General features: G+C 34.0%; 2 protein-coding genes across 2 annotated transcripts; one reads left to right on the top strand and one right to left on the bottom strand.

Moving 5' to 3' along the window:
- Positions 1-1504: 1504 nt before the first annotated feature.
- Positions 1505-8760, bottom strand: cb18h19orf54 (chromosome B18 C19orf54 homolog). Its single transcript, XM_042743854.1, is given in 7 exon segments — positions 1505-2109; positions 2203-2273; positions 4440-4569; positions 4753-4877; positions 7983-8050; positions 8123-8330; positions 8504-8760. Coding segments are annotated over 6 exon segments (912 nt in total). The 5' UTR covers positions 8309-8330; positions 8504-8760; the 3' UTR covers positions 1505-1777.
- Positions 8761-8924: 164 nt separating this feature from the next.
- snrpa (small nuclear ribonucleoprotein polypeptide A) lies at positions 8925-11851 on the top strand. The gene is made up of 7 exons (XM_019122110.2): positions 8925-9043; positions 9448-9524; positions 9614-9786; positions 9918-10088; positions 10197-10373; positions 11035-11123; positions 11251-11851. Exons 2-7 carry the CDS (start codon positions 9452-9454, stop codon positions 11408-11410), a joined length of 843 nt encoding a protein of 280 aa, XP_018977655.2. The 5' UTR covers positions 8925-9043; positions 9448-9451; the 3' UTR covers positions 11411-11851.
- Positions 11852-12161: the final 310 nt, after the last annotated feature.

Genomic DNA, 12161 nt, shown 5'->3' with positions numbered 1-12161 from the left:
TAAAACTCTTAGTTTAAACTCACCCCACATCTCTATGTCACTATGTGGGACGATTTGCATAACGCCGCCCAAATGTTCCCGCAAAGAAAGAAGGCGTAACCTTTGATTCTGGTTGTAGTATTGTTGTTGCCGCCGCCCCCATGTCATGGAGATGCGGTGTGTTTCACTGTGAAAGTGAAACTGCTTTGTTTGGCCTTCACAGTATGTTAAGGGACGTAACATTTCCGTCACGCACTTGAGGTATTCAGCCAATCACAATCCACTGGATAGCTGTCCAATCAGCATACACCTCGCTTTTCAGACCGATGAGTGTTTCAGAAAGGCGGGGCTTAGAGGAGAAACAATAATGTACAGTATGTGGAAAATAATGTGTTTTTTTGAACCTTAAACCACATAAACACATTTCATTACACCAAATACACAAAATGATCTTTTTAACAACATCATATGACCGCTTTAAGATATTTTGGATGAAAACCAGGAGGCTTGTGACTGTCCCATTGACTGCCAAGTAAAATACATTGTCAAGGTCCAGAAAAGTATGAAAAACATCGTCAGAATAGTCCATCTGCCATCAGTGATTCAACCATAACGTTATGAAGCGACAAGAATACTTTTTGTATGCGAAGAAAACAAAAATAGCTCCTCTGTGTCTCTCCGCATCACCGTAGCGACATTTTGGAGAATATCTGCTGAACGCAAACTGCATACACTCTTCTGTGTCAGCTGGGACACAAGGATATGTTTTCAACATGTATTTACTCTTTGATTTGAACAAAAACAGTGCATCCATGCAGCGCGGCTGACACAGTATAGCGTACACAGTTTGTGTTCAGCACCTTGACAGTGTAAGTTACTTGGCAGTCTATGGGACAGTCACAAGATATTTTCATCCAAAATATCTTAAACTGTGTTCCAAAGATGAAAGAATCTTTTACGGGTTTGGAACCACGTGGGGGTAAGTGATTAATGACAAAATTTTCATTCTGGGGTGGAGTATCCCTTTAATACTGAGAGTTAGTCCCTATACTAAGTTGTTACCGAAAAATCTTACTGACCCTAAAATGAACGCACTATATGGAACTGAACATTCTCATGAGTGAGGAGGACATTCTGGACATGATTTGGATTACAAAGATACTGCTCATTTTATTACGGTAAATGTTCTATTCTTGCCAAGTGATGTTTTCCTCTGTCATAACTTCCTGTGCGGAGAGAGCAGCTCTTCCTCAAGTTGCACAACAGAAGGGTTCTGAAACCGCTGGATGACATCAGAACAGCCAAACACTTTGTTCTCTTACTGAGGGTCATCAGTAAATGACATCTGACTTACATCCTCCATTCAGTTTGTTTGTCCTGAACCGAACTGAATGTTCTGATTAGTCTAGAGGATTGCCTCATACTGGTCAGCAAAACATCAAAATCTAACCATTAATGTTGTACAATCTTGAGAGCTAGCAGACACCACACTGAGAAAAGAGAATGATGTAAACCACAAAATGTCTAAAATCTACCAGTTTATTCTTTAAAACCACTTGCTTGTGAAATGTACCCAAACTACAAATATGAATCCATCTCTGGAACCATTCTTCGTTGTAAAATTCTAATATCATATCTAATATAAATACCCTTTTCTGCATACATGAATGTTTCACGTAGCACCTTTAGAAACACTCAAACTATAAGGACACCTAGTGGACAAGGATTGAAAATACAGTGTGCGTCCAGCTTCTGAAAGAGCTCATCCGGCCTGCAGAAGGGTCTTTGGTGCTCTTGATCAGCTCTTCTGTGTGTTAGTGTGGAGCAGCAGCACTTGTCCCGCTAGACCGTCCTGTACGCCACCAGGAGGAAGCACGTACCTCGTTCCATCGCTGGCTCTCTGAGGGTCCATCTCCTTGAGTTGACTGTTGCTCTGTGTTACCAACTCAAAATTCCACAGCTGGTAGCGTAGACTCTTCCCCTGCTTAGCCAGAACAAACACCTCTTTAACGTCATCGATCGGCCATGAGACAGGAGACTCGTTCTGAGAGAGATGCAGCCAGGGAAGTGTGAGGTCAGGGAGGAAGTGTCTGCTGTCCACACACCCCTGCTTTAAGCCTAATAATACTCCTGGATAAAGACAGAAATTAATAGACTGAAGTACTGTTTCGTCATATAACTTTGTGACATAAATTTCAGCTGAGTTTAAATGTTGAGTCTCACCTGAGATGACTGCCCAGTGGGCTTTGTGGCCATTGCGTAAACAAGGCTCATGATTAAAATCCTCATCATATCTGTGCCAGAGCTGTCAGGAACACAACTACAATCTGTTTGAACAGATGCCATTCATTAAACAGTGAAATATGCACATGACTATGAATATGTGTCTTTGCATCTTGTTGTATTTGATTATGTTTGCAATTGCAAACAAAGTTGTCCATTTAGAGGTCAGAGATGTGGCCTTGTCACAAAAAAAAAAAAAAAAAAATTAAATAAATACAAACACCCCAAACCAAAACAAATACACTAAAAAAAAAACAGTAATAAAAAAAAAAAAACATAGCGGCATAGGCCTCATATAGGCATAGAGGTAAAATAATAAAATTTACAATATATATATATATATATATATATATATATATATATATATATATATATATATATATATATATATATATATATATATTAATAAATAAAAAATAACTCGGTGGTATAATAAAAATAAATAAAACATATATAAACGTAATTTATTTTTTGATCACTGTTTTCTGACATAATTTGTATGCATATATATATATATATATATAAATAAATCTTTGATCAAAACAAAAAGTGGTCTAGTGGTAATAAATAAATAAATAAATAAAATAATTTCAGAACAGTGATTAAAAACAAAAAGAGGCCTAGAGGTAAAATGATTCTATTAAATAAAATAAAAGTTCCTGTGGCTCAGTGGTAGAGCACTGTGTTAGCAGCGCAAAAGGTTGTGGGTTCAACACACATACTGTTAAAAAAAAAACTGTTAGCCTGAATGCACTGTAAGTCGCTTTAGATAAAAGCGTCTGCTAAATGCATAAATGTAAAGGTGCTGTTGACATGAAGTTTTCACCAAATGTCGGTAACAATCCAAGTAATCCTTACATACTGTACAAAGCAAAACAATTAAGTTCTGTGTAATAAAGTAAAAGGACACAGGGAAAGAGTATTGAAGAAATGAAGAAAGGGAAGAGCAAAAAGGCATGGAAAGCCAAGACACCAGCTGAAATCTATCAGTAATTAGAAAGCAATCCTGCCCCTTATTACCAACGTGTCACACAAGAAACAGTTCATGATGGGTAAAAGCAAAGAGATTTCTCAAGACCTTCGTAATCTTATTGTTGCAAAACATACTGATGGCATTGGTAACAGACGCATTTCTATACTTCTGAATGTTCCAGTGAGCACTGCTGGGGCCATAATCCGGAAGTGGAAAGAACATAATTTCACCATAAACCGACCATGACCAGGTGCTCCTCGCAAGATTTCTGACAGAGGAGTGAAAAGAATTATCAGAAGAGTTGTTCAAGAGCCAAGAATCACTTGTGAAGAGCTTCAGAAAGACCTGGAATTAGCATGTACAATTGTTTCAAAGAAAATAATAAGTACGAAATGCACTCAACCGCCGTGGCCTGTATGCATGCTCATCATGCAAGGCTCTATTGCTGAAGAGGCTTAATTTCTGAACTTATTGTTTTTTTTTCTTTGTATGTATGGAGTACTTGGGTTGTTACCAACATCTGGTGAAAATTTCATGTCAACAGCACCTTTAGAAATATATTTACTTTATATATAATGATTGAGATTGAGAGGTCAACCACTTTATATATAAAAATATACATATATATATATATATATATATACATATATATATATATATATATATATATATATATATATACATATATATATATATATATATATTATATATATACACACACACACACACAATATATATACATATATATGTATACATATATATATATATATATATATATATATATACACACACACACACACACAGACATAAATATGTAATCATCCAGATTTGGTACCATCAAAATTTAAAACAAAATAAAAAAAAAAAAAAAAAATAAAAAATAAAATGCAAAAAACTAAAAAAAAATAAAATAATTTGAGAACAGTGATAAAAACAAAAAGAGGCCTAGAGGTAAAATAATACTATTAAATAATTGTTTTTTTAAAAAATCAAAAAAGTGGCCTAGCGTTAATAAAATAATAAAAAATTAAATTAAATTAAATTAAACACAAACTTATTCAAAAAACAGTATGCAAAACAAAAAAAGGGGCCAAGTGATAACATAAATAAATAAATTCATAAAATAAAATGATTTTAGAAAACAGTGAGCAAAACAATATTGTGGACCAACATGAATAATCAAATATGTAAGTAATTAAGATACGGTATAAGAACAGGTTGCCCCCCAGCGAGGTGTTTCAGAATGACAGCAGTGTTTTCTCCCATCATGCCTCCTGATAACCTCTGAACTCTGCACCCACACACTTCCTCCGCCAGCTCGGCCATGTCACATGCTATTTCAAAACAGAAAAAACACAAACACTGTAGCATTTAGTAGTCTTCTGTTTAAAGTGTGAAAAGCCACAGATACTCTTCAGACAATTACCCAACACTAGTTCCTGTTTCATCAACATGTTAAAACATAATTCCATTAAGTTACATTTAGTCCACATATGACAGTTACATTTACTAAGTACCAGAAAACATTTCTCCTTGTTCAGTGTAGCCGCTGTCTTTTGCCATCTGGACCAGTGTCTCCAGCACCACTGTCTTCGGAGGCTGCAGAAGATGAGTCGCCATCCATAAGGCCACGAGACCACATCTGAAGTTACATACAAGAGCAGAGAAATATCACCTAACAGAGTGCAAACATGCAGCTACACAGGCAGAAAAACATGTACTGTCCAGATAAGCTTTTCTATTTGGCCGATAAGTGTCAGAATATTTGTCATATTTGATGTGTACAGGGAAATGTAAAATTAGCATTAAATGATCTTTTTTAAGTTTTTCACATAATAAATAATTTTTTAATACAAAAACATTAATAATATTTTTTAATTAATATTTTGAATTATTCTTTATTTTTAGATTTTCTTTTTTTGTTGTTTTTGAAATTTCGTTGTTTTTGTCATTTGTATTACTTTTTTTAAAATGTCTATATATTTTTTATTAATTTTTATTTCAGTTTTAGAATTTATTTGAGTACACCAAGATAAACTAAATCAAAATGAAAACTGGTTCCTTGATTGAAAGGTTTTTTTTTTATTATTTTTTATTTTTGTCTTCGTGAACTATAATAACCCAGGACTTTATTTGTGAAAATGATTCCTAGTGTGTACAGACTTACCATATTTTTGAGCACACTATTGGTTACAATGCTTACTTCTTCTTTTTTTTTTTTTTTTTTTAACATTTCCTTTATTTGTGCAAAATACTATAATAGGATTAAATAGTAAGTTGCTAAGTATATATATCTTACCACAAGAGGGGTCAAAATTAATTTCATCCCACTTATTTTGATAACACAACTATACAAATTAATAAATTAAAATAAATGTTATAGTATGTCTCTCTTATTTCAGAAAAACTATTCAGATTTGCAGATTACGGTGTACAGTACAGGTCAAAAGTTTGGAAACATTACTATTTTTAATGTTTTTGAAAGAAGTTTCTTCTGCTCATCAAGCCTGCATTTATTTGATCAAAAATACAGAAAAAAAATGTAATATTGTGATATATTATTACAATTTAAAATAATTGTTTTTAAATTTATTATACTTTAAATTATCATTTATTTCTGTGATGCAAAGCTGAATTTTTAGGATCATTATCACATGATCCTTTAGAAATCATTCTAATATGATGATTCATTATCAAAGTTGGAAACAGTTCTGCTGCTTAATATTTTTTCAGAACATGTGATACTTTTTTCAGAACATGTGATACTTTTTTTTAGGATACTTTGATGAATAAAAAGTAAAAAAAAAGAAGCTATGTTTTTAAAATATAAATATTTTGTAATAACAATATACACTACTGGTCAGTAATTTGGGGTCAGTAATTTTTTTCTTTCTTTTTTTTAAAATAAAATCAATACTTTTATTCAGCAAGGATGTGTTAAATTGATAAAAAGTGATAGTAAAGAAAATATATTATTAGAATATATATTATTAGAATTTTTTTTATTTTGAATAAATGCAGTTCTTTTTAACCTTTTATTCATCAAATATATTAGACAGCAGAACTGTTTTCAACACTCATAATAAATCAGAATATTAGAATGATTTCTAAATGATCATGTGATAGACTGGATGTTACATGTGACCAGAGCTGGGTAGATTACTTATGAATTGTAATCAGTTACTGATTACAGATTACATGACAAAATTTGTAGTCAGTAATATAATCTCTTAGATTACACATTTTTGGTAACGTAATCTGATTACTTTGGATTACATTTAGATTACATTAAGTGCTAACCCTTATTTGATATCATATATATTGAATTAGTCTAATCTTGTACTATTTTGACATATACAAAAAAAATATATATATATTCCACAAAATATATTTAATTCACCAACAAGGGCCTCAATAGCTTCTTTTTCAAATGCAATGTATGGACAGTTAATATTTAAAAAATACTAACACTAATGTACCTTGCTGTTAGTGTTTGCTAGTAACACTGAATAAAAACAAAATCACATCTAATGATTTTAAAGGAATTTACTTATAATTAAGTAAATTTAGAAAACAGCTACATTACAAAAACCAATATTGAAAAACATGAAATTCACAGCAATAATACTGCCAGGTCAAATATTTAATCTAATAAAACACTAGAAGTGTATATGAATGTATCAATGAAAAACATAAAAAAAATGGCTACATTGCAAACATGAATTTTGACTAAATTCAAACAGCAATGAAATTCTATCCATCTCAAAACATTTTAAGTGCATAGTAACAATGAGGAAAAGACAAACAATATTACAAAAATGAATATTAAAGAACATGAAACTCACAACAATAACATTGCTTATATAGATATATATTTATATATATATATATATATATATATATATATATATATATATATATATATATATATATATATATATATTAAAGACCATATCGAAGTTAAATATTTCATCTCAAAACACTTGACGTGCATAAGGTAGTAATAATAAAGAAAAATCAACATTACAAAAAATATATTAAAGAACATATTAAAGGCTGTGTTCCCCTCCATTTTCCATTATCTTGTTACTGATTTATTTTGAGCGCGATTCTGACATCCCTCCCCCTCTCCGCCGGAAAAACTTGAAGAATCACGATCGTATATATGTTTAATAGGAAAAAATATAAACATTAAAAAAAGAGGAAATTTAGGAGAATCAGTGAATTGTGAACAACTTATTACCATTGTGTAAATTAAATGTAAACATGTAATCCATAAAAAAGTAACTGTAGTCTGATTACGAGTATTTTAAAAAGTAGTTTACTCTAATTACAAGTACTTGAGTTTTGGAATCTGATTACGTAATCCAGATTACATGTAATCCGTTACTACCCAGCTCTGCATGTGACACTGAAGGCTGGAGTAATGATGCTGAAAATTCAGCTTTGCATCACAGGAATAAAATATTTTTTTAAAGTATATTCAAATAGAAAACTATTATTTTAAGTTGTAATAATATTTCACAATATTACTATTTTTTCTGTATTTTTGATCAAATAAATGCAGGCTTGATGAGCAGAAGAAACTTCTTTCAAAAACATTAAAAATAGTAATGTTTCCAAACTTTTGACCTGTACTGTATGTAAACTGCATATATCAGCCACCCTGCTTTCTAAATATCAACAATCACATATCAAACCTCTAAAATATCAACATTAACAATTACATATTTTAATGGAAACTTACTGTGGACCATCTTGAATAAGTGAAGGCACATACTTATTGAACAGCAACCACTGCAGATCCTTCCTAAACTTCATGGAGAAATGTTGAGAAATGATCAAGACTGATCAAGCTTGTACAAAAAAGTCTTCAGTGTACAAAACTGCGGTTTGTTCTCACCTGCTTTCTCTCTGTCCTAGAATAATCCTGGCCTCTTCATGGTCCCCTTCTACAGGGGCCCTTCCCTCTGCTAAAGCCTGGTAAAGCTTCTTCTTGCTGGACACTGAGCGAGCCAGTGATGGAGGTGGAGGTGGAGGTGGAGGAGGTGCTGCCACATTCTCCACAGACATGTTGCTCCAGCACACTTTCACACTAAGTAGAAAGCAAATGAGAGAAGTAAACGAAAACAAGACAAGATTAAGAGTACTGTGATTGACATGACATGGTGTCACAGACTTCACAATGTAGAGTCTAATAAAACCACACCAAAACAATGCTGCAGTGCACGTGTACTAATTATACAAGCATTCGCGAAGTACACGAACCTACATCAGCGCGTCCAAGAAGTTAAGTTACTTCACTATCTACTAGTAATTGTCTGTGACGTGCATATGCAGTCTGGGTAGTGTTCTCTATTTAGGGAATACCAAATAAGGTCATATACTCCCATGGTCGTGAGAGGACAAATACAAAAATACCAAATATAATAATATTTTATAAATGTGGCGATGGCGATAAATTTGTATTAATCCAATTAGGGGACTGTCTATCGTTTGTTAAAAATTAGAAGCTGCAAATTATATATATTTCCTATTTACCGACGTGACAGCCGGACAGAAAACAGCGTAACACGACCTACGCACCAATCAGTTCATAGAACAGCCCGCTCTTCTCTAAAATAGCCAATGAGAAAGAGTTTTGCCAGGAGGGTGTGCTGGACAGACAACCAATCGGCAGGTTCGCCGGGAGACCAGTCCAATAGAATTCTTATATAGGCGGGTTTTTAGGCGGAAGTCGCACGTTTTTGTGTTCTGTGGCTTGCTTCTTATTCAAGTGTGTGGTTGGCAGAAGCTCGTTTAATAATTGTAAGTGTGTCTAATTTTCTTCTTTTTCATTAATGCCGTTCATCTACTTATTTTTTGCTTATTTTATCAAAATGTGGGGTTTTCTTTGATTAGTGATATTGTAATAATTCTCGATTAAATTGATTGACAAGCTAAGTCGCTAACGTTAGCTTCCGTTTTCAACAACGAGGTCCTTCAGTCATTCACGGGATTATAGCGCTGTTTAATGTAAAAATAAAAGTCTTTCATTCTTCTTGATGATTTTTTTTAACAAAACAGGTTATTTCTAACATATGATCAAAAAGAGTTGGGGAAAGTGTAGAAAATGATTAAGCTTTATTTCGTTCTGCACGATCCGGTGAGTTGGGTTGGCCTTTCGGTGGCTGCAGAGAGTTTAATATAACGTTATGTGTTTTTAATTCCAGAATCATGGCGAGCCAGGAGATGCGGTTAAATCACACGATTTACATCAACAACTTAAATGAAAAGATCAAAAAAGATGGTATGGTTTTGTCTGTGTATTTGTTTGTTTTTATATAAAATGATTTTTTAAATTGTTCATGTTGCAAACCTTTCCTTTTCTTTTGATAGAACTGAAGAAGTCGTTGTATGCTATATTCTCCCAGTTTGGACAAATTCTGGACATCCTTGTTTCTCCTACACTGAAAATGAGGGGTCAGGCCTTTGTGATCTTTAAGGAGATCAACAGTGCTTCAAGTGCACTCCGCTCTATGCAAGGCTTCCCATTTTATGATAAACCTATGGTAAGATACGTGTTTGTGTGTGTGAGAGAAAGAAATATGGATAGATTTATACACACACACACTTTTAAGTTTTTGTTTTAAAGCTAAGATGTTGTGATCTGAATTAAAATGCTCTTAAAATCTATTCACAGCGTATTCAGTATTCAAAGCAGGACTCTGATATCATTGCAAAAATGAAGGGCACATATGTGGAGCGAGACCGTAAGAAAGAGAAGAGAAAGCCTAAAGCCCCTGAAGCAGGTGCTGGGAAGAAGGCTTCTGCTGCCACAGCTGCTATGGCCGGAGTACCTGCAGCCATACCTGTTCGTATATACAGTATTTGGCAGTTTGTGTGCTGTTGACTCCATTGTTGTCTCTCTTCAGGCTGTTATTGATTTGTTGTTGTTTTATTTTTGTTTGGTCATTTACAGGGAATGCCACCCATGAGCCAAGCCCCTCGCATGATGCCGATGCCCGGTCAGCCTCCCTACATGCCTCCGCCTGGTATGATGCCTCCTCCTGGCATGGCACCCGGGCAGATGCCTCCAGGTGCTATGCCTCCAGGTCAGATGATGCCAGGACAAATGCCTGGCCAGATGCCACAGCAGGTTTGTAATACAACTGGAATGTACCTTTTACTATTAATGATGTATAGAAAATTAGGTTGAATTGGTTATCAATTAATCAAATTTAACAATGATAAATTTGTGTATATATATATATACATATACAACTTCCTAATGATGTGTGACTTGATTGAAACATTTAAACTTACAGTATTTTGCTGTCATAACTTGTTTTCATGTTTGTCTCACTTTAACTAGTAGTAAATCGGAGAAACTGAATGGTTCACTCGCGCTCCATGCTCCCACTTGAACTGAGGCAGATACAGCTATAGCTATATATTTTGTGACATTATTATTATATTTTTTTAGATTACTGTACATTAGAATGTCAATGCTAATTGCAGTTATTGGCTGGTCAGTGTGCTATAAGGAATGTTTAGTGAAGTTTTGTTCACAGTATTTTGTCATTTGTTTTAAAAATGACAAAACTGTCAATCTATCCCTAGCATCTACACAGCTGGCATGTTTACATGTTGTAGTTTATCCACTTTGTGTTTGAAATGGACACTGACACAGTCTAAATGTCGTTGGAGGAGCACTAATTAAACATCAATGTTTTAGTCAATGATTTCAGCCCTCCAAAACGGTTTCTACTGTATATTTTCATTTGCCGACTCTTTGATTAATAACACTTTGTCTGTAGGTGTCAGAAAACCCTCCCAACCATATCCTGTTTCTCACCAATCTCCCGGAGGAGACGAACGAGCTCATGCTGTCTATGCTGTTCAACCAGTGAGTGTTTGGTTGCTTTGTTCAGAAACTGTCGCTTTTGAATCTTGTTCAGTGGAGTGCTGGTGAAATTCCGTTTTCAAGTATTTGATCATCTTTTGCTAATTGCAATGCCACTTTCTTCTCATAGGTTTCCCGGATTCAAAGAAGTCCGTCTTGTCCCGGGTCGTCATGACATCGCCTTTGTGGAGTTTGATAATGAGGTGCAGGCGGGTGCAGCCAGAGAAGCTTTGCAAGGCTTTAAGATCACACAGAGCAATGCAATGAAAATCTCGTTTGCAAAGAAATAACGTTCATGTATATGCAGCTTCTATGAAAAATGGCAGTTATACACAGGCCTGCATTTAGAAACCACTGACCCCTTGGGACAGTTCAGGCTGTTTAATTTAGGATGAATAGATTACATGCACACCTTTCAAAAGAAAAAGTCCAGAGTTGAAATGTGAATTCTTATTTGATGGGACATGCCTAGCTGTGCCCTTTAGATTTGTACTGCATGATGCAAGGTAAGGAGTGAATGGAAAGGTGTACCCTCCCCCCACTTCATCTTTTAACTTTTATTTCCTCTTCTGAGATGGTCGGCTTTGGTGAGTTTGTAAGTATGCAGGGTTTTTTTTTTTTTTTTGTTTGTTTTTTTAATTCCAAATATGTAAAAGCATTGCACCCAGAGTCTGGTCCCCAGACATTATACCTGGAGCTTTGATGTTTTTATTAAATCACAATGTTTTTCATGTTGCCTTCTGCTTGTTTTTTTGGACTATAGAAGTTAATACTTTTTAGCATAGATGCTTTAAATTGATCAAAAGTGATGATAAAGACTATAATCTGATTTGAAAACGCAGGATTAAATTACATTTTAAAATATATTTAGAAAAGTTATTTTAAATAGTAAAAATATTTCACAGTATTAATGCTTTTGCGGTATTTTGGATCAAATAAATGCAGCCTTGGTGAGCAGAAGAGACTTCTTTAAATGATATAAAGTGAACAAGTCAAGCATTTTACTCAGAAAAGATGTATTGAAAGTGCTGAAAGACATTT

This window comes from Cyprinus carpio, chromosome B18 (assembly GCF_018340385.1).
Source record: "Cyprinus carpio isolate SPL01 chromosome B18, ASM1834038v1, whole genome shotgun sequence".
Classification (NCBI taxonomy): Eukaryota; Metazoa; Chordata; class Actinopteri; order Cypriniformes; family Cyprinidae; genus Cyprinus; species Cyprinus carpio.
The sequence above is the reverse complement of the archived record's forward strand: the minus strand, read 5'-3'. Positions and strand labels throughout refer to the sequence as shown.

Excerpts from the sequence above, each read along its gene's own strand:
- snrpa (XM_019122110.2), top strand. The coding sequence starts at position 9,452 with ATGGCGAGCCAGGAGATGCGGTTAAATCACACGATTTACATCAACAAC. Across the intron at positions 9,525-9,613 it reads TGAAAAGATCAAAAAAGATG|AACTGAAGAAGTCGTTGTAT; the intron begins GTATGGTTTTGT and ends TTCTTTTGATAG. Across the intron at positions 10,374-11,034 it reads CTGGCCAGATGCCACAGCAG|GTGTCAGAAAACCCTCCCAA; the intron begins GTTTGTAATACA and ends CTTTGTCTGTAG.